Source organism: Podarcis filfolensis, assembly GCF_964270895.1.
Source record: "Podarcis filfolensis genome assembly, chromosome: 11".
Lineage (NCBI taxonomy): Eukaryota > Metazoa > Chordata > Lepidosauria > Squamata > Lacertidae > Podarcis > Podarcis filfolensis.
Genome location: NC_139613.1, coordinates 48,756,536 through 48,777,480, shown reverse-complemented (window position 1 = coordinate 48,777,480; position 20,945 = coordinate 48,756,536). Strand labels below are relative to the sequence as shown.

The 20,945-nt window shown below is 43.4% G+C and overlaps 1 protein-coding gene across 1 annotated transcript in view; it reads left to right on the top strand.

Moving 5' to 3' along the window:
- Positions 1-14,447: 14,447 nt before the first annotated feature.
- Positions 14,448-20,945, top strand: part of FBN2 (fibrillin 2) — a 135,056-nt gene continuing 128,558 nt past the window's right edge. The window contains exons 1-2 of the mRNA XM_083576443.1: positions 14,448-15,323; positions 18,870-18,952. Coding sequence (XP_083432569.1) covers positions 15,094-15,323; positions 18,870-18,952 — 313 coding nt within the window. The 5' untranslated portion in view covers positions 14,448-15,093. The remainder of the gene's footprint in view (positions 15,324-18,869; positions 18,953-20,945) is intronic.

Below are 20,945 nucleotides of genomic sequence, written 5' to 3'. Positions count from 1 at the left end.
CTTTTGAAAGTGGTGTTGGAGGTTGTGAGCTTGCTCATGATAATGGCAAGTGCTCATGGCTAATACTCCACAGCCACTCCAGTTAATATTGGGGGTTTTCTTGGGACTTTGCCTGCAGTAAAAGGAGATAGCTGCACAGATAAGCAGGAGGGGTACTTGGAGGGGGCACACTGTAGGAGCTAAGGAATGTGACCTCTTCACATCCAAAAAGGAGGCTATCTGGCAGATGAAGGCCCCTAGCCCTCCACCCAAAATGGTGGCAGAATTCTCCTGGACCTATTGGAATTAAAGGTCAGCAAGACAGAATGAATGAGTTACAGTGATTCAAACCTAATAAAATGTTGAAATCCAGATGAAGGACATTTTGAAATCCAGATGCGAGGGGCGGGGTGGGGAAACATTAAAGGAGAGAAATATATATTGATGGCAGGGATCCTGGAAAACCAGACTATTATGAAAGACTTTGGAAGCCTAGAGGGGGACGAATAGTGGCACACAGAAAAAGTAGTAAGCAGAGAAACGGAAACAACTGAAAAACAAGCAGTAAACAAGCAAATATAAAATTATCACCACCACTAGCACTGTGGGCAAAACCATGTGCTTTCACTCAAATAAAGTTCCACTGATGGAACTTTTGAGCAGATCTCCTATACTTGCAATTGACAACAATAAGCAATGTAGACAATGGCCAAATTAGTTTCTAATCCAGTCTCAGAAGAGCCTATTCTTGAAATCCTGATCTTTACAAATAACATCATGACTCAGATGAATACCAGTACCTACTCCTCTATTGCCATGGTATTGGCTGCTGTTTCGTTACTATTAAAAGGCACTCCAATATTGTCAGGAATATTATTTCTGGAAGATGTGTAATATTAGCTGTAGAGAATGTGATCCTGTATGGAAAACGTGGCAATTTGTACTGTGCTTAAGTGTGTGTGTGTGTGTGTGTGTGTGTGTGTGCGCAAGAAGTTCATCTACATGGATCCTGTGAATAAGATCAGTTTTAGCGTTTAAGTGAAAGAAGAATTCTGAATATTTTTCACTTGAATTATGATCTGATTCAAACTCACAGATGTAGAATTCAAAGAATTTTAATGTAAGAAGTATGGAAGCAAGATACTGCGCAAACTGAAACGATATATCATGGAAACTGGGAACTGGTCTAAAAGTTTAGTTCTGCCAAGGTTTTGTTTTATCTGGAAAATGTGGTAAGTAAGGCTTTCTCAGAACATATAACTGAAGGCACCTATATAATAACTATAATGAGCAAGAAAATATGAGAAAAAAACAACACACCTCCCAACTTGCCTTTTAATAACCTGGATCTTAAGCATTTGTACTGATTTTCTTCTTCTTCTGGCCAATGATAGTGCGGTCTTCCTTGATACTATAGTATTGCTAATGCCATTCCTGCAATTTTGAACAAACAATATGCTTTTTTTGGGTGGGGGAATAAGCTTTACTATAATTGGTGGGGAGTCTGTATCGCCGTTTATGGGAGTAGAACGGCAGAATCATTTTTTTGAAAAGTCACTGGAACAGGCAAACCTCTTTCCTAATGCAGAGCTTTGGCTGCAAGCCTTTAGGTTTGTTCTACTCCACATGGTCATATGGTGGCAAGCTGTTTTATGTGCAGTGGATGTGGTTGTGCTAATGTTGAGAAAAGTTTAGTTAATTCACTTGAAGCATTTTACCCCACTCTTCAGCCAAAAAGGCTTGCAGAACAGCTTACATAACACTGATAAGAAACTAGACCGTCTCTACCATCAAGCTTACAGTTTAAAAGGAAAGAGAGATAGGGAGGGAAGAAATTTTTTTAATTAAAAAACAACAACAGTTCAGGGTTCTTAAATGACCAGCTTGAATGGAAACTGTTCACAAAGAGGAGCAGCCAAATGGGGTTCGTCTGGCCCCTCCGTAGAAATCCTTCCAAGTTTCCTATCTATGTCTGATGAAATGTTATTCTGATTTGTGGGAAAGGATTCTTTTTCCTCCTTGCTTTGAGCCTAAATAAATTTTTTAAAATGTGTGGGCCATGCTCCTTTCATGGTTTTTTGGAGCCTCTGTGGGCTGTTCTACTCAGCTTAAGAGCCTTCTTCATGCCCCTTTGTTAGAGATACCTTGGGGTAGGACCAACCTTAGTCCTCATAGCTCAGGCGTAAAGGGAAACAGAATTAGGTTGGCTGGCTAGATCTTGAGGTCCTCAGTCCTGGTGGTTACTTGGACAAGTGTCAAATCACCTGATAGGCAGGAGGCCTTCTCAGCTTCACCTGGAGATACCAGCGACTGAACTTTGGACTTTTAGGATGCAAAGCATCTGTTCTACCACTGAGCTATAGCCCCAGCTTTCCTTTTGACTTCAGAACTCTTTTTTTGCTTCGGAAATCCCATTGCTCATTCTCCATGTGTGAAACCTACTCGTAGGAAGGGGGACAGCAGGATGGCACTGCTGATTCCCTGGACATTTGGGATACTGAGATGGGCAAGCAATGTAGCCCTGTTGCCCCTTCTCCTTGGAAACGAGCTGGCTAAGATTTACCATAACTGTGATAATATATGTTGGAAATGTAAAGAAAAGGAAGGTACTTTTTATCATATGTGGTGGACTTGTCCCAAGGTAAAAGACTTCTGGGAAAAATTTTTTATAATGAATTTTTAAAAATGATGAAATATACATTTATGAAGAAACCAGAGGCCTTTCTCCTTGGAATAATAGGTTCTGAATTGCCCAGAAAAGATGTAAAAGTATTTCTGTATGCCACAACTGCTGCACGGATTTTAATAGCCAAAAAATGGAAAACACAAGAAATTTAAAGACTATTTGAATAAATATTGTAATATTAAAGATTTGTAATTACTTGAAAGAACTAATTAGGCCTAGGATTAAATTAGGATTAAATAAATAAATAAGAAATAGTAGGACAAGAAAAGTTAGGAAATTTGATTATAACTGGAATATTGTTATATGGAATAATGATATTGGAAACTGCTACATTCTATTACAAGGAAATTCAGTTGGAAGAGGTTTGAGGAAGTCAAGTAATATGCTAATGAAACTGGAGTTCAACTAACTAAGTCTTTTTAATGTATGTGGTGATATGTGTGGGGTTTGTAACATTTCACTTTCTTCATTTTCTTTTTACTTTTTTCCCCTTTTTCTTTTTTTTTACTACTTTTTTCCATCTTTGTTATGTTATAGTTATGTCTTTGTATGAAACTCAATAAATATTACTGGCAAAAAAAAAAAAAGGAAACGAATGAAGGGGGCTAACCCGAGAGTCATGTCACGTTTGATGGCAAGTACAATAAGTACCCCTTTGTGCCCTTGTGATTTTAATTGTATTTTTATTACTTCTTTTATTTCTTATTCTGCATTTTATTGTATTACAGTTTGAATTATATGAAATTCAGATATAAAATAATTGTAAGCAACAAAATACAATTTAAAATCATCCCGCTTCTGGCACAGCAAGTTACAATTGATACAACGGGAAGAAAATGATTAAGTGGTCCACCAAGACCCTCGGCAGTTGTCAAGTGGTCCACAGGAGAGGAGAGTTTGGGAACTGCTGGTTTAAAAGATTTCACATGAATGTGAACTATATTTGATGTGTACTGTGATTCGGTCATGGGAGGAAGCAAAAATAAATGAAGCATACTGATGAAATGTTGACTTTTTACACACATCCGTCTGCAGTCAAGTCATGCAGCTAATAAAATAAAATATATTTTCTTCTCTTTCACTTTCTCTGTGTATTTTTCCAGTGACTATAATAAAAGTGGAAGTGAAACAACTTGTATTTGAATTTGATCGAAGGAAGCTCAGTTTATCCACAAACTTAATAACACACCTTAAAGTATTATTTTTTTGTTCAAAGGAGTGCTGTACATACATATCTGCTCAGAAGAAAGCATTGTTGGGACTTACTTGCATGTAAATATGTCTAGGATTTCATGATTTTGTGCAATGGTTTGCTTGTAAGCCTATTTCCGTGTGGATTCTCATTTTGCTCCTTTGAGGAGACACAAACTATATCTCACTACGCTGTACTGGTTGCAAACACATAACTTGCATAATTCACTGCTTAAATGATGCCTTAAGGCACTGTCCAATGTACAACACACTTAGCATATTGTTTGGGGGGAAATTCTAGCCAGAAATGTAGGACTAAATTAGTCTCTTATAAATATCCATTTGCAGGCCAGAAGCAGGCTCTTGTTTTTTAGGTAGGCTTTATCTGAATGAGTAAACACATTAAAATATAAAATTATATAGTCTTCTTTCAGTTAGAGCCTAAGATCCAGGAGGGATTTTCCAGGAATTGTCTCAAACGTCCTTCCTTCTATACGGAAAAAGCACTTATGAATGTTCAGCGACTAGGGCTGTAATCCGCACATGGCTCCAATCCTATGTATACATACCTGAGAATAAGCCCCACCAAACTCAGTGGGGCTTACTTCTGAGTAGACATGTATAAGATTGTGTTGTAATTTGGCTTATTTTGACAGTCTATTTCCCCAGAAAGCTGTTGCCTTTGTCAGCTTGGGCCAGTATCAATTAGGGCTTCAGTATTTAGTCAATCCGTCACTTAGATTCATCTAATAAAAATTGATAGATTGGACGTAAGATTCCCGCCCCCATTATTATTTTCATTTGTTGTTGTTGCTTAGTCGTGTCCGACTCTTCGTGACCCCATGAACCAGAGCACGCCAGGCACTCCTGTCTTCCACTGCCTCCCGCATTTAGTCAAACTCATGCTGGTAGCTTCGAGAACACTGTCCAACCATCTCGTCCTCTATCGTCCCCTTCTCCTTGTGCCCTCCATCTTTCCCCACATCAGGGTCTTTTCCAGGGAGTCTTCTCTTCTCATGAGGTGGCCAACATATTGGAGCCTCAGCTTCAGCCATATCATGTCCAAAAAGAGGCATACCTAGTGGTTGGTGAAACCAGCCTCCATCTGTGTGTGGCAACATGCTGCCACTGTCATTGCAAGATCAAACATGGGGAAGCTTCCCGTCCTTATTGCAATGTGGCACAAAGGTGCGCAATTTTTTCCACCCTTCCTCCTCACCAGTGATTTTTTTCTTTAAAAAATGTTTCAGGGTACTCTCATTTTGACTCAGAGACGCAGGTGGCTCTGTGGTTTAAACCACTGTGCTGCTTGGATTTGCTGATTGGAAGGTCAGCGGTTTGAGGCCCCGCGATGGGGTGAGCTCCCGTTGTTTGGTCCCAGCTCCCGCCAACCTAGCAGTTCAAAAGCATGCCAAAAAGAGCAAGTAGATAAATAGGTACCGCTCCGGTGGGAAAGTAAACGGCAGTTCCGTACGCTGCTCTGGTTTTGCCAGAAGCGGCTTAGTCATGCTGGCTACATGACCCAGAAAAACTGTCTTAGAAGTGGACAAAGGCCAGCTCCCTCAGCCTGTAAAGCGAGAAGAGTGCTGCAACCCCAGAGTCGTTCGCGACTGGACTTAACTGTCAGGTGTCCCTTTACATTTTGACTCAAGGAAATCACCATTTTATAGTTCAAATCAGGAAAAATAAATGCAGTAAATGGACAAAAGTACCCCTGCGTACCCCTAGAAGAAAGCGCTGCTCCTCACATTGCCCTCACTTCAGATGCGTCAAAAACTTGGGTCCTGTAAAATGTAGCACCTTCTAATGAGGTTCTTGGAATAGAGTGGGTTTTGTTTTTCCTGAGAGGGGTGCTGATACAGCTCCTTGCCAAAGGTGCAAGGGACCCTAGGTAGGCCTCAAGTCCTAAGCGTCCAAGGGTCAGTGATCTCACTTCAAATTTCTAAAGGGACCTCATCAGGTGCCTCCAGCCCTTATGGAACTACTAGACCTGAATGCACACACAATTGAGCCCCATTTTGCACATTGACAGCCCTGGAACCAGTTTTTCCTAGTGATGGAAAGACCTCGTGATATCCAGTGGACACATTAAAGCTGTCAAGATCCTTTGAAAGATTATCTTACGTCGCAGCACTAAGGAGACTGCTAAAGAAAACATTCAGACTTCAGGAAAAAGTTAATGTAAAGTGCAGTTTGTTTGTTGTATATTTGTTGAGTTAGAAGTAAGCCAATGGGAGGTTTTGATGGGCAGACAAGAGGAGTGCAGTGTTAGGGAATCTAGTCCAGTCCCCGTTCGGGTTTGCTCTGGAGCTCTGGCTCCAGTGGCAGCTGCAAAAAATAAAAATAATGTATAAATATGTATATATATAAAATAGGAAAATAAATAATATGATGAAAATTTTATTCAGATGCTACACACACACACACACACACACACACACACACACACACACAGTATGGGAGACATTTACCCCTGGTCTGCAAGAAGCGAATAACTAGCATTTCCTTTTCAGACTGAAAACTAGAAGAATGCAACAGCACATCTGTGTGAAATTAACATCCTTCCCTCCTGAAAATTCACAGAACTGCACAGTTCCAATATGTGATTACAAGCCTTGATTTGTGTTAGCTAATAAAAGCACTAGGATTGAGCATGCTAAAGGGTCCAATGATTAAAAATGGAATATGGCCTTGTTTTTAAAAACAAACGCTACCAGCCGTTCCTGAGGAAGCTTCAACACATTTGCTTGAGGCTTTTGGTGGAATCAGATGAGCACAGACAACGCAGTGACTGCGAAGAAGCCAATCATGGGATATTGAACTCTTGGCATCGGACATAAACTTGTGGGAGTATCACACACAGGCTTAACTATAGTTAGGAAACACTTTGAACCTGCAGAAAGGCTCACAGTGTCTGCTACAGTTTAAACTTTGCAAATGCAATTAATATCAAATGTAAAGTTATGGGATTTGCATGAGCCTCATACCAAGTATATTTTACACATTTACATTGAATGTATGATGTTTCTACAGTGCATAGTTAGATAAATTTTTTGCCTTCATATCTTAAAAAAGAAATATGGTACTCTTGAACAGTATTTAACCAAGTATTTGCACTAGCATGTTGGGATTTCCCCCTCTCTCCTCTTCTCTCATCTCCCCACATAATCCTCTCTGGATGACTGGGGACGGATGGACGGATAGATAACAGATTTAAGGAGTGTGTGGAGGAAGGAGTCTGTCACCCTGGTCTGTCTCATGCCTTAAGTGAAATGGCCAAACATGTTTTCAGAAATGGGGATTATGCATGCCTGCTATCCAGAAACAATTTCCCCCTGTAATGTTGATGGGCCCATTTGGATGACCCACCCTTGGAAACCTATGGAAACGGATATGATCCTGAATGCTCTGGGTGATTTTCCCGTGGAGAAAGCTGATGATCCTGTCAACTCTCTGGTCTTGCTAGGGAATGGGTGGTTGACGTGATTGATCCTGAGCATGTTGCAGAGCCCGAGTGGCTCCTTGGTATTCTGGGGAGCTACAGGCTGTGAGGTAAACTAGAATAAAGCCAGAGCGGAAGCGGTGCAAGTCTCGCTCTGAAACCAACCACACTCCAGTTGTGCATTACAGCTATGAATAAATTGAAGGGCTGCTAAAGCTGTGCATGTTCTTTTGGGGTTGATTATATATATATAAGTGGGACGCGGGTGGCGCTGTGGGTAAAACCTCAGCGCCTAGGACTTGCCGATTGCATGGTTGGCGGTTCGAATCCCCGCAGCGGGGTGCGCTCCCATCATTCAGTCCCAGCACCTGCCAACCTAGCAGTTCGAAAGCACCTTCGGGTGCTAGTAGATAAATAGGGACCACTTACCAGCGGGAAGGTAAACGGCGTTCCGTGTGCTGCGCTGGCTTGCCAGATGCAGCTTGTCACGCTGGCCATGTGACCCGGAAGTGTCTGCGGACAGCGCTGGCTCCTGGCCTATAGAGTGAGATGAGCGCACAACCCTAGAGTCTGGCAAGACTGGCCCGTACGGGCAGGGGTACCTTTACCTTTATATATATATATATATATATATATATATATATATATATGCACACACACACACATACACACACACACTACACACACACACACACACCCGCTTGCTTGCTTGTAGAAAAAAACTCAAAATGGTTTAAAATCTCACAGCTACTATAAGCACTGCTGGGAGAAGAGTGTCCTGCCAACAAGCTTACTGAAACTGCCCCCTCTGTAACTCTTCATAATATGGATCTGCTGTGAAATATTATTCATCAAATACATAATCAACCTCAGCGATTGCTGAAAATTCTTGATTTGGTTGTTCACACACACTCGCACTCATACACAAAGAGAGAATGAATGACCACCATTACAAAAATTGTGTTTATATGAAAAATCCCAATCTTAGCCTCAGATAAGGAGAATCTCTTGTAATGAACAGTGAGCAAATGTTTTGTAAGTCATTACTCCTTCTTAAAACCTTCAGTCAAATATCCCAAGGGATATAGTTTCAGCCTCATTTCAATAAACCGACTTGTTGAGGTTACTACGGTCTCTCTCTTCTGTTATTTGTGGTAGTCCGTGTGGTATTGGCAACTGTCTATCATCTTTGTCTTGCCAACCCAGACTTCGATTTCCCAGACTACTTTTACATTTTTCTTTCCTTGCAAATCTTGCATTCAGCATTTTGTGATTTTTTTTGGTTAATGTTTTTGAGACACTTCCACCTTTTTGATTGTAACATCTCCAGTTTCATAGTTGAAGTTCCATTAGTTGGCACTTTCCTGACTCAATACAGTATTAATTCTATTTTTCCTGCAGATACTTTCTTTCGCTGTGTGTGTATCTGTTCTTCTTGGTTGTCTGTTATGCCAGTATTTCGGTTTGCTTGGCTGTCCATTGCTTATATTAATTTGCTCTTCTGTTTTATTTTCATTTCATCTGTATAATGCCATTGTTTTTTAACACATCCCTTGGGGTAATAGTCGATGTACTTGGCTTTGCATATGCATTTTTTCATTTAATATAGCCGTAGATTAAAGGAGGGACACTTCATACACTGGAATTGATAGACATGACTAACTTAGGCCCATTACTTTCAATGGGTCTACTCTGGGAAGACTTTAGTTGGCTACAATCCAATATTCTGCAATATAGTAATTTGCTAATTTTACCCTAATTTTATTTTTAATTTTTCAATAGATTCCAGAAACAAATACAGTTGGTGATTCAAAGGAGAAGGCAGGCAGGAAAGAAGACAAAATTACCCCTCTCCTTTTCTTCTATCTCCTTTATTAGAGATAGGCATAGTAGGAGATGGGATACAGGATTGGAAGGATTGGCAAATAAAATAAAATAATAAAATAAAATCTAAGGGAACATGTATTTTCAGGGTCAGCCAGGTTGTCATAGTAGATATGTAAAACTAATTATAGTATTAGTTGCTTGCTGGTCTCCATTGAAAACAAAATAAAACATCACTTGACCCATGGTTGGTAGTTTACAAACTGTACCATTTTGACACGTCTACTCAACACCAGTCACTGGTGTTTGTTTTCTTTGAAATAATTAGCGAGCTCCCATAAATATCCTCAGAGCAGGGGTGGGGGAACTCCACCAGACACAACCTTATCAGGATAGGCCTGCAGGGCCAAATTTGACAGGTGGGTGGGGCCACTCATATTGTAATCACGTGACATCAGTATGACAACACATGATTGGCAGGTGGGTGACCCAATATACTTCAAAATACCTTACATGGGGTTCCCAAGCACCTAGAAGCCAGCTGTTGGGTACTTAGGAATCACAGAGCCAAGCATAAGCCTAGAAAATTACTGTAGTTATTTCTCCCTTCCCCATGGAGAGTGGGGGAAAAAGAAGCTGTTATTTTACAGGCATCCCTGCATGCAATATCTGAATCAAAAGTGGATTTCGTCAACATTTTGGCTTAGCTATATGTGAACTTTTAAGAAAAATGCACAGTGCTTTCTTTAAGGCTAAGTTAGACTCGCTGAGGGTTATACAAATGAGCATTTGTCATATATCACTAGAATGAACCTTCCAGTGTCAATAACTTGAAAAGGTACATGACCCTGATGATTACGTAAGGCCCGACTTAACATTTCATTGTTCTATTTTAACATATACTATTTCCAATGTTTTAAATATGAAGTGAGTTTGAATAACAGATGGATGTGTTTTGTTCCCACTGTACTTTCCTGAATAAGTACTGAAAGATCAAAGCGGTATAGGCTCGCCGTAGCTTTAGCAAAATGGGAGCAAGGCCAGGCTATTGGGAACTATTTGAAGCTCAAAGCCTTTATTATAAAGCTGGGAGGCCCCAGCAGATTCTATGCATTTGTATGAAGTTTTGAAGGAAGATTTGAGACTTGCATACAGCAACTTATAATTTGCAAAGAACACATTCACTGGTGACAGAAAACAAGAGAGGCACGTCGGGTTGTAAAAATGGCCAAGAAACAATGACAGAGAGAAGAACATTGTAATTATTCCCATAGACATGGGCTGTTATCTCATACTAACAACTTCTTGGATAAGAACCCCGAGATAACAACATTGGATCTTGGTTGTGTAAACTAACCTCTAGGCCTCTACTTTCCAGAGTCAGGGCCAATTGTCATGGAACAGTGAGCATTGCTAGAGAAAAATACATGGAGGCGTCTTGGGTTGAACAATGTGAAAAGGAAACAGTCATCTTGTAGCTTGTCTGAACTATGGGAATTTTAAAGTGTTCCACTATGAAAAAAAGCATGTTTGACTCAAGACATGCTGTCATATAATTACACTACAAAAGGGCTCTCTTTGACTAGATGTTCTTGACATAATAGTTAATCCAGCCCCACTGGTGGCTAAAGTTATCTTTTTGATGGAGGTTTCTGAAGTCATCGTAATGACAGAGAGCCCTCTGTGTATGGATGGGCTTCCAAAGATGAAAAAGGTGTTCTATCCTCCCGTAGCCTTTCCCCATAGTGCAAACTATGTATTTTCTCTTTTGAAAACACAATGGTAAATGTCAATTCCCTGCAAAAGTCTGTGATTGCCAGACTGCAGAGATGGCCTAAAAAATATTGCATACAGTACTTTCCCCCTGCTTATTTAACTGCTATAAGCTTTTTTATCTTGATATTGCATTGGGTTATTCTGAAAGCTCCAGGGAAAGTGCATATATGCCTTTCCCACTTGAGTTTGCTTACATTGTCTAAATTGGCCTTGGCCAACCTGGTGCCCTCCAGATGTTTTGGATTACAACTCCATAGACAGAAGGCCAGAGGGCATTATTTTGGCAAAGGCTGGTCTAGATTTCTTTCATAAGGAGTGCTTACATTTGACATGGGAGCCGGAAACTCTGTATTTATGCCAGCCAGGTACAGCTTCTTTCCTGTAGTTAAATATATGGTGGAGCGATGATGGCATATCAGAATTTAAGTGTCAGTGTGAAATTTGGCCCCTGTATCCTTGTAAAGATAGTACCTAAGGAGAAGAAAAGGCAGTAGCTAAGCATGAAAGCTAAAGGGGTCAGCATCCTCCACCCTCCCTGTATTTCAAGTGCTTGTTTAACAGATTTACTTTGGATCTCCAGGAACTAATCTCAGTTGCAGAAAAAACATGTTCCCCTTTTTATTTTTGACTCTCTTGGGTGCAGGAATGTAACCTTAATTATTTACAATTTCTGTTTAAACCACAAGAAAGAAGGGCTTTTTCGCTGGCTAGGTTCAATTGTAATCCTTCTAACCTCCTTTGGGGTAGGTTTGCGGGTATGGCAGAAGGAGATAGGATCTGCCCATGTGATGCCCACCTGGTGGAAACTCTAGCTCACATGGTTCTTAAATGTAAAATGTATGATGATCTCCATCAACAATTCTTAGACCATCTATGTATCCCAATGTGGAAACCAGAGACAGAGGTTATACACTTCTTATTACAAGAGAGAGACCAGGAGCTCACCAAGACAGTAGCTAAGTTCCTCTATTTGATTTTTTTGCTGCCGAAGTACGCTACAGGACCCTGCCCTTGCTGGAGACCCACAGAGATGAAATGGATTGCTTGCCTCTTCTTCCCTTTGGCAAATGATTGTACTGTTGAAATGGTGATGAGATCGCATTGGCCTATTTATTCTGAATGTTTGTAAGTGAAGCCAATAAAGGTTTGATGATGATGATGATTTACTTTGGAATGGAATTACAAAGCAAACATAAGAATTTGGAGAAAGCAGCTAGCTATTTTCTTGCCGGCTTTAAATAAGACTTAGTTAGTAGAGCTAACCATGGTAGAGCCCACCACGGCTTTTTTTCAGCCGGAGGTCACGTGAGTTCAGCTCCGGCACCTCTCAGGTGGGTGCCATTGCCATTCTAAAAGAACAAGGGAGAAATTCATGGTGAGCTCTGGAACCTCTTTTTCTCCCAAAATAGCACTGGAGCTCGCCATCCCTCATAGAAAGCATAGGAAGATGAATCTGAGGTCCAGTGGCATTTGTCACCCAAAACATCTGGCCGTACCAGGTTGGCAAAGCCTGATTTAATACCTAGGATTGTTTTGTGATATGCATTTGATGTTGATGATAATAAAATCATGATGATAGCTAGAGTTGGAGCAATATGACTTTGCAGCAAACCTTTACTTTCTCGTGTGTTGTTAGCAATCATTTCGCTTGGTCCAAACGTCTTGTGAATTCCCAGTATTCCAGTGTTGGTATTAAAGGTAAAGGTAAAGGGACCCCTAACCATTAGGTCCAGTCGCAGACAACTTTGGGGTTGCAGCGCTCATCTCGCTTTATTGGCCAAGGGAGCCAGCGTACAGCTTCCGGGTCATGTGGCCAGCATGACTAAGTCGCTTCTGGCGAACCAGAGCAGTGCACGGAAACACCATTTACCTTCCTGCCGGAGCGGTACCTATTTATCTACTTGCACTTTGACGTGCTTTCGAACTGCTAGGTTGGCAGGAGCAGGGACCGAGCAATGGGAGCTCACCCTGTCGCGGGGATTCGAACCGCCGACCTTCTGATCGGCAAGTCCTAGGCTCTGTGGTTTAACCCACAGTGCCACCCGTGTCCTTGTGTTGGTGTTAAATCTACAATATTATCCTTGCAGTACAAGAAACAAAAGACTAGACTGCATGACGATGCCTTTTGCGGTAGCAGTTTTCAGTTATTAGCTTCCTGTGTTTAATTGTTCTGCTGCTGTAGTTTGCTGAAATAGAAACATATCTGTTGTCAGTGAGAGAAACCAGGATTCCATATTGCTCTACTGAAATTGAAGTTTGGTGGAAAGGTCACAGGTGGTCAGATTCTTACTCCTGGGTTACGGCTGAGTTTCCTTCACAGTCCCAGGACAGTCTCTAACAGTGTTTCCCAAACTTGGGTTTCCAGCTGTTTTCAGACACTACAACCCCCATCATCCCTGACCACTGGTCCTGCTAGCTAGGGATGATGGGAGTTGTAGTCCACAAACAGCTGGAGCCCCAAGTTTGGGAAACGCTGGTCTATAAGGACATTTGCCACCAGCCAGGATTGAGCTCCACTGAAGTCCTGGTTGTAGGCATTTCTGGAGCCTTGCGCGGCATCCTCGCTTTCCTGCCGTGCAGCTGCCAGTTCCACTGATCAAAGCCGATAGAAATCCGCGCTCGTTGACATCCGTGGGCTCTGGATCGCGTTCAAGTTCCCATCTGGTTCCTTTTACGAGGGGCGTCGCCTCGTGTGCCTGTCAGGATCCCGGAGGCTCGTGAAGGGATCCCCTCGTGCGTGCCAGACAGTCCCCCGCCAGCTCTCTCCGGAGACCTCATGCAGCCTCAAAACTACGTCTTTTCCCTCTCGCTCGCTTCTGAGGCAGCCATTCCAAAGGCGCAAAGGACGACGCTGCCGCCTTTTTCTTTCGCAGGTTCCCAGAGCAGGGTTGCTTAGCTTCTTTAAAAAAAAGTTTTCCCCAGAGTTGCTCAGCTTTTTTGGGCGAAATCGCAAAAATTAAAATAATGCCGTTTTTGAGCGATTTTTAATGGTGGTGGCGGAGAAAATCGGCGTGCCGATAGGCAATGCCATACGTCCGGATTCCTCCGGGCAGTGACTCCGGTGCTCCACTATATGCAGCAGTGTTCCGTATGTGTCCGGGACAACCCGGACGCATGACAACCCTATCCCGGAGACTCCAACTGAGGGAAATTTGGCCGCTACCGGCGGCGGGTGAGAAACTCCCCTGAACTTTCTTGAGGTGGTGATTTTGTTGGTGCAAGGAGAAACTACGAGGCCAGGGGGCTGGGGCGTGGATGAACGGACTGCTTGAGAACGGGCAACAAGGTTGTGTGACTGACTTGACTGACTGACCGACTGGCGCCCAACGGCTCCTCTTCCTCTGACAGACTTTCCCCTCGGCGCCCCCTCCTAATTCCCGGCCTCAGCCCCTCCTTCCCTCCCCGCGGTTTCCAACGAAGCTCCTCCCGCTATCCCTCCAGCCCCCTTTCACAAGTGCCGCGGCCCCTCCCTCTCCCGCCTCCCCTCCGGGCGCCCCCTTCCCTCAGCCTCCCTTCCCTCCTCGGGCGCGCTCCTCTCCCACGTGCTTGGCGCGGCGCTGCTGCTCCCCACCGACGAGCGGGCGGTAGTGCCGCCCTGCCTCCCTCCCTCGCCCCTCATTCTTCTCGCGGCGCACCGGGCAAGAGTCGCCGCCTCGCCTTCCCCCAAGTCGGCAGCAGCAGCAGCAGCAAGCTTCTTTTAACCCTCCTCCTTTTTCGCCTTCCAGGGTGGAAAGCTGCCGGCCCCTGTCACTAGCGGCTCGTTATCATTATTGCTGTTATCCTCGAGGCGGGCAATTTCGAGCTCGCTCTCCGAAAAGCCCCTCTGAGGGCGCCCACGCCCTTCGATTGTTCTCCCCTTTTCCCCCTCGCTCGGGAAGAGCTGGACCTCATCTCTTTCCCCGACGGCTTTTAATCGGCGCGTTTCGCTCGGGAAGGCGAGCAGCGGAGAGGCGGGAAAAGGGAGGAGGATGCAGCGCGGAGCGAGAGAAGGAGCAGCCGCCGCCGCCGCCGCCGCCCCCCTGGCCGCCCCGACCCGCAGCAGCAGAGCGTCGCGCTGAGGTGGAGGGGAGAGAGCGAGCGGCCCGGAGGAATAACGCCTCTTCTCCTCAGGAAGGGAGAAGAGCTCCCGAGTCAGGGGCGAGCCGGAGGTCGGGGCCCCTCTCTGAGGCACCTCAGGATTTTCGCGCCCGCGACCATGGCGAGGCGGCGGGAGCTCCGCCTGCAGCCTTATTTCCTCTGGCTGGGCTGTGTGGCGCTCTGGGCGCAGGGAGCAGCCGCGCAAGGCAAGCAGCAGGTCCGCCCGGCGGATGGAGCAACAGGCGGCGGCGGCGGCGGCGGCACCAGCTACCCAGCCTCGAGGAGCTTGGAAGGCGCCGCCAGCACCAACCGAGTCCGCCGGAGAGGCCAGCAGGACGCGCTCAGGGGGTAGGGAAGCCGCGTTGCCTCGCGCCGGGCAGGTAGGCCGGCCTCTCACAAACAGCGGCGGCGAGGCGGCATTTATAGAAGCCGCGTGCCCGGATCGTACCACTTTCAGGCGGCAAGCGGGGGTGGGGTGCATGGTCTTCGTGGGAACGGAATGGAGCAGTCTCTGCGGACGCGGGGGCCGCTAGGTGTCAGGGGAAAAGGATTCTAGCCCAGCTTGATGCTCCTTGATGCTCCAGTCGTAGGTGTGTCATGATTGGCCCCGCCCCAAAGAGCAGGTCACCTGGGCGGCCTCCACCTGCAGTCTGAAGTGGTACAGTGCAGGCAAAAGGTTTATCTCCTCGACCTGATGCTGTTTGTGAGAGCTAGGCCAGGCGTGTTTTGCCTTGTTGTTGTTGTTGTTGTTGTTGTTTAGTCCTTTAGTCGGGTCCGACTCTTCGTGACCCCATGGACCAGAGCACGCCAGGCACTCCTGTCTTCCACTGCCTCCCGCAGTTTGGTCAAACTCATGCTGGTAGCTTCTAGAACACTGTCCCACCATCTCCTCCTCTGTTGTCCCCTTCTCCTTGTGCCCTCCAGCTTTCCCAACATCAGGGTCTTTTCCAGGGAGTCTTCTCTTCTCATGAGGTGGCCAAAGTATTGGAGTCTCAGCTTCAGGATCTGTCCTTCCAGTGAGCACTCAGGGCTGATTTCCTTCAGAATGGATGGGTTTGATCTTCTTGCAGTCCATGGGACTCTCAACAGTCTCCTCCAGACCATAATTCAAAAGCATCAATTCTTCGGCGATCAGCCTTCTTTAGGGTCCAGCTCTCACTTCCATGCATCACTACTGGGAAAACCATAGCTTTAACTATACGGACCTTTGTTGGCAAGGTGATGTCTCTGCTTTTTAAGATGCTGTCTAGGTTTGTCATTGCTTTTCTCCCAAGAAGCAGGCGTCTTTTAATTTTGTGGCTGCTGTCACCATCTGCAGTGATCATGGAGCCCAAGAAAGTAAAATCTCTCACTGCCTCCATTTCTTCCCCTTCTATTTGCCAGGAGGTGATGGGACCAGTGGCCATGATCTTCGCTTTTTTGATGTTGAGCTTCAAACCATATTTTGCGCTCTCCTCTTTCACCCTTATTAAAAGGTTCTTTAATTCCTCCTCACTTTCTGCCATCAAAGTTGTGTCATCTGCATATCTGAGGTTGTTGATATTTCTTCCGGCAATCTTAATTCCGGCTAGGGATTCATCCAGCCCCGCCTTTCGCATGATGAATTCTGCATATAAGTTAAATAAGCAGGGAGACAATATACAGCCTTGCCGTACTCCTTGTATTGCCTTAGCAGCAGGTTATGCGTGGACGCAACCAGCTGCAACCTGCCATTCCGTGCCCCCCGCCCCATCAAATATGTGCATGCACACCATCTTGGCAACTTCTGGGTGATCCACAGGCAAAAATTCTGAAATGCCACCTTTATTGTGCTCTGTTGAAACCTTCAGCTCACCTTTATTCTGCTTCCATGAAACCTTTGGCTACTCCTGCTGACAACCCCTAAAAGTACTTCTGTAGTGCCCATCACAAGTTCTTTCCTCTTGTCCTGTGCTCATCTCCTGCAACCTCCTGATTTCCAATGCTCCAGCCCCAATGAATTCCTTCCCTACCCCATAATATGCAACCACTCCTGCAATATTCCTCCTCTGCTCTCCTTCAAGTACTTCCGTGCAACTCAAAGGTAAATTATCCACATTCCCAGTCCCTATCTTCTAGCTCATTTATCCTCTTTAACTGGTCTTGCACCATCCGTAAGTCTTGTTTCTGATAAACCATTCAGTGTTTCAGGTGAAAACATCACTTTATCCTGCCTCTGTAAAGCCTGCAGCCACTTCCTGATAACTGTCCCACCAATGCTTGTCTCCCATGAACAGCCTCCTTCAACCCATAATTCTTCCTTGGCATTAGAGCCCAATCAACCTCCCACCAAGTTCTCTTTTACCTCAAATAGCCTTTAATCTTTCTTCCAGGATTTCAATATTAACTCTGCCACTGTTATCATCACTTACTAGCCTTATGTCCTGTAAGAACTTAGCAACATCCCATAAGCAATTGATAGTTGCCTGTGGGTGGCATCAAGTCTTGGACCTGGACCCATTCTTTAATATTTCCCTTCACCCTCCTGCTGTCTGGTCCCCACACCCAGAACTAGTCCTAATGTGCTCTCTTGAAGCACACCGCTAAAGAGCAACTGAGGGTTCTCTTTCATAGAAGGCTACAGTTTTGAAGATGAAATGGGTTTGCCTTATTTTTCTATTTGACTTCTCCAAAGGTCCCCATGAAATAGACACCATTACTCCCAGGGGTGCCAACTTGAATAAAATATTGGTGGGGGCGCCCAGGTAGGCACCGCCCCACATTCTTGATCACATGATGCAGTGCTCACACACTATTTGAATGGGAATTCCCATCAACTTTTGGGGGGCCTGGCCCCCTCAAATATTTTATGGCAAGGAGGCTGGAGACCCCTCAGCCCCTAGGAGTTGGCTCCTATGATTACGCCTTTATCTTTGAAGTTGTCTTGTAGAAAACCTACCAACAAGGCAGTACATAGGAACCACTGGTTTGCATCTAGCTCTAATGGACAGCCACATTTCTTTTGATCTTGTCTCTACCAGGCTGTTTTGTTAAGATGCACCTCTCTATACAGCTTGTTTTCCTAATCAGTCCCATCACACATCTGTGCATTCCCTTTCAAACTTTCAATCCAAATACTAGCAGTTGTCTCCATTTACTTCTGTCCTTTCCCCCTTCTGTAATTGTTGCTTTTCTTCTTAATGTCTACTGATTGGCTTGATTTGAATGTTAATTTTAAATTTTGGTCCATCTTGGAAAGTTTCCATATGTTTCTTGAGAGTGGTGTAAAAAACATCTGGCTTTTGCAAAAGAAAGCATGTGTAAATACGACACTAATAGCAATACCAAATGTGGCAAATATTGCTTCAGTTTCATGATCAAGTTTTTAATGGTCTTTGCTATAACAGTGCTGAAGGGTGATTTCAATTAAAATCTGCTGAAGAAACATGTTTTTTCAGATTGGTTGAGGGAGGCTTTAAAATGCTAAGTTATAAAATGCATGATCATTTCTTTCCACTTTCAAATCTTTCTAATATACCTCTAGAAAAATCTGATGTTCATATAAAATGTAACTCTTGGTGTTAAGATGAAAAGGCTGTTTTAGATATGTTTGGTGTGAATTATTTACTGCTTGTAAAGTAGTTACAGTAGAGCATGCATTTGGTCCATTGTTCAGAACTGTTTAAAAATGGTACCTTACTAAATACTTATTACTTAGTCATTGTCTCTTTTTGCTAAAAAGTTGGGCTCTTAGCTCTTGGAGGGAGGGATTCAGTGAAATGCTTTTTTTATTAAGAAATGTGAGGGTTCTGTAAAAAGAAAAAGAAAAAAAGCTTGCATGTTGTTTCTGAGGCCAATGCATTTTTATCATGCAGACCTAAAATCTGTTTCCATTGACCTATATTTTTTGTGTACACACTTGTTTGCATATAACAGGCCAAATGTGTGTGGCTCCAGATTCCACTCCTACTGTTGTCCTGGATGGAAAACACTCCCTGGGGGAAATCAGTGTATTGTTCGTAAGTGTTTGGCTTCAGATTTTACAACCTCTGAGTAATAATCCATCCAAAAGACATCTTTGAATTTTAATTAATTACCCTTTTAAAAAGGAAGTAAGGAATTAATCTACTCTGGTTGCTAAGTTTAGGCTTCCATTATGCTTTTAAGAACTAGACACTAACTCACAAATCTATTGATTTAAAAAATGCCCTTTTACAGATTCAGAAATCCAGCAACGAACACTTAAAACAGAAATAGTCAAATTCTAAGCAAAGTAGGTTGTACTTTATCAACAGAGAGAAAATGTAGCTGAGTTAACTAGGAATAATATTTCACATAAGGCTGTTGGTTGTTTTTGTTAGTTCGGGGCTGTGCTACAATAGATCTAGATTAGATTTTCTTAAATATATATTTAACAACAATATGATTGTTTATTTGGCAAAGCTCTTTATTGTGCTGAGCTATGTGACAACTGATAAGACTTGACAAAAGCATGTAAATCAGTTAAACTGTGGTTTGGACTCACCAGGAGTGAGCCTACATCCTGTGGCTAAGGTCAGAGTTCAGCCCTGGAACATGTGAAAAATGTTAAAGTTCATTTGGGCATATGCAGACTAGAGGGCTTTTATTTCCCCACTGACTAATATTATCAACATCCACTATCTCTGGGATTTAGAGAGAAGAGGTTCAGGCAGTTGGGGTTTTATAAGTTAAGAGCACAATGCAATGCAAGTTTAATCAAAAGTAAAATGATGTGTTCAGTGGGGCCCACTGGAATTTGTATAGGAGGGTAGCCTGCTGTAAACTTCCCTGGGAGTAAATTCCATTGAACTGAGCGTGGCTTATTTCTCAGGTGGCATGCCTAGGATTGAAGGATAGTTCAGTTTTGTAGAGCATTAAGCTCTTAATCTCAGGGTCATGGGTTTGAACCCCACATTGGGACAAAGATTATTGCATTGCCCCATTGCATTGCAAAGGGTTGGACTAGATGTTTCTTGTGGTTCCTTCCAACTCTACAATTCTATGAACTGTTAGTGTAGTTTATGGCCTGAGCTCTTGCACTGTGACACAGTAACAGTTTATAAAGTCATCTCCAAAGCTGTTGCAAGGGCACAATACATAACTTTACATAGTTGCTGAGGTCTAATCCTCAACCCCAATACTAATGCAGCAATAGTTACCAGCACTGCTACAATGCTTCCCAAAAAGTATAGACCCAGAACCAAGAGTTCCTTCTATTGAACTCAAAGGGCTGTTGAAGGGGCAATAAATTTCTTTTGTTAGTGTAATCCTGATAATCCATTCTAACTCATATCCTGATGCACCATTCAGCAAATCAAGTGACTAAGAAGACCTGAACTGGGGGTTGAAATTTTAAACTTAGTTATGAAGGAATTTTGTTCACATTCTGACCCAAGTGTCTAGTTGGCCTTAACATTAACTGCACCATATAGGCAAAAGTTTCCTAACCCAGAAAAACAATGCATAGCTGGCTAATAAAAGTAAGAGAATAGATCTGTGTTTTAACTATTTCTTCTACTTTCTCATGTGGTGGAAGGGTGACCTTTATTTTATTTCTGTTCTCAGTTATGGCATTTTTGGCCAAAGTTTAATTTATATTGCAGCCCAATCTTCAGAACATTTTCACACATGATGCTTGAAATAGCTTTGGCTTAAATTGTTACGTAATGCAAATGTAAAACCTATCTCGGCTACGATATACATTCATTTTCTGTTTTGTGTTATATCCCATATTAACAACATCCATTATTAACACTGTACACAAAACAGCAGAAAGGGCCTCAAAGGCACATGTGAATATCTAGTCAGCTTCACATGGGAAAAATCGCTCAGAATATGCTGCTAGGACATTGAAAAGCGTTAATATAGATGCAGTGCTTAGAGTATAGATATGTTCAGCCTGAGTATTCTCCATCAGTCCTCTGAAAACCTACTGTATGAGTTATATAGCAGGTTTGTTATATTCATGTGGAATGCTTTGTTCTGTCCATA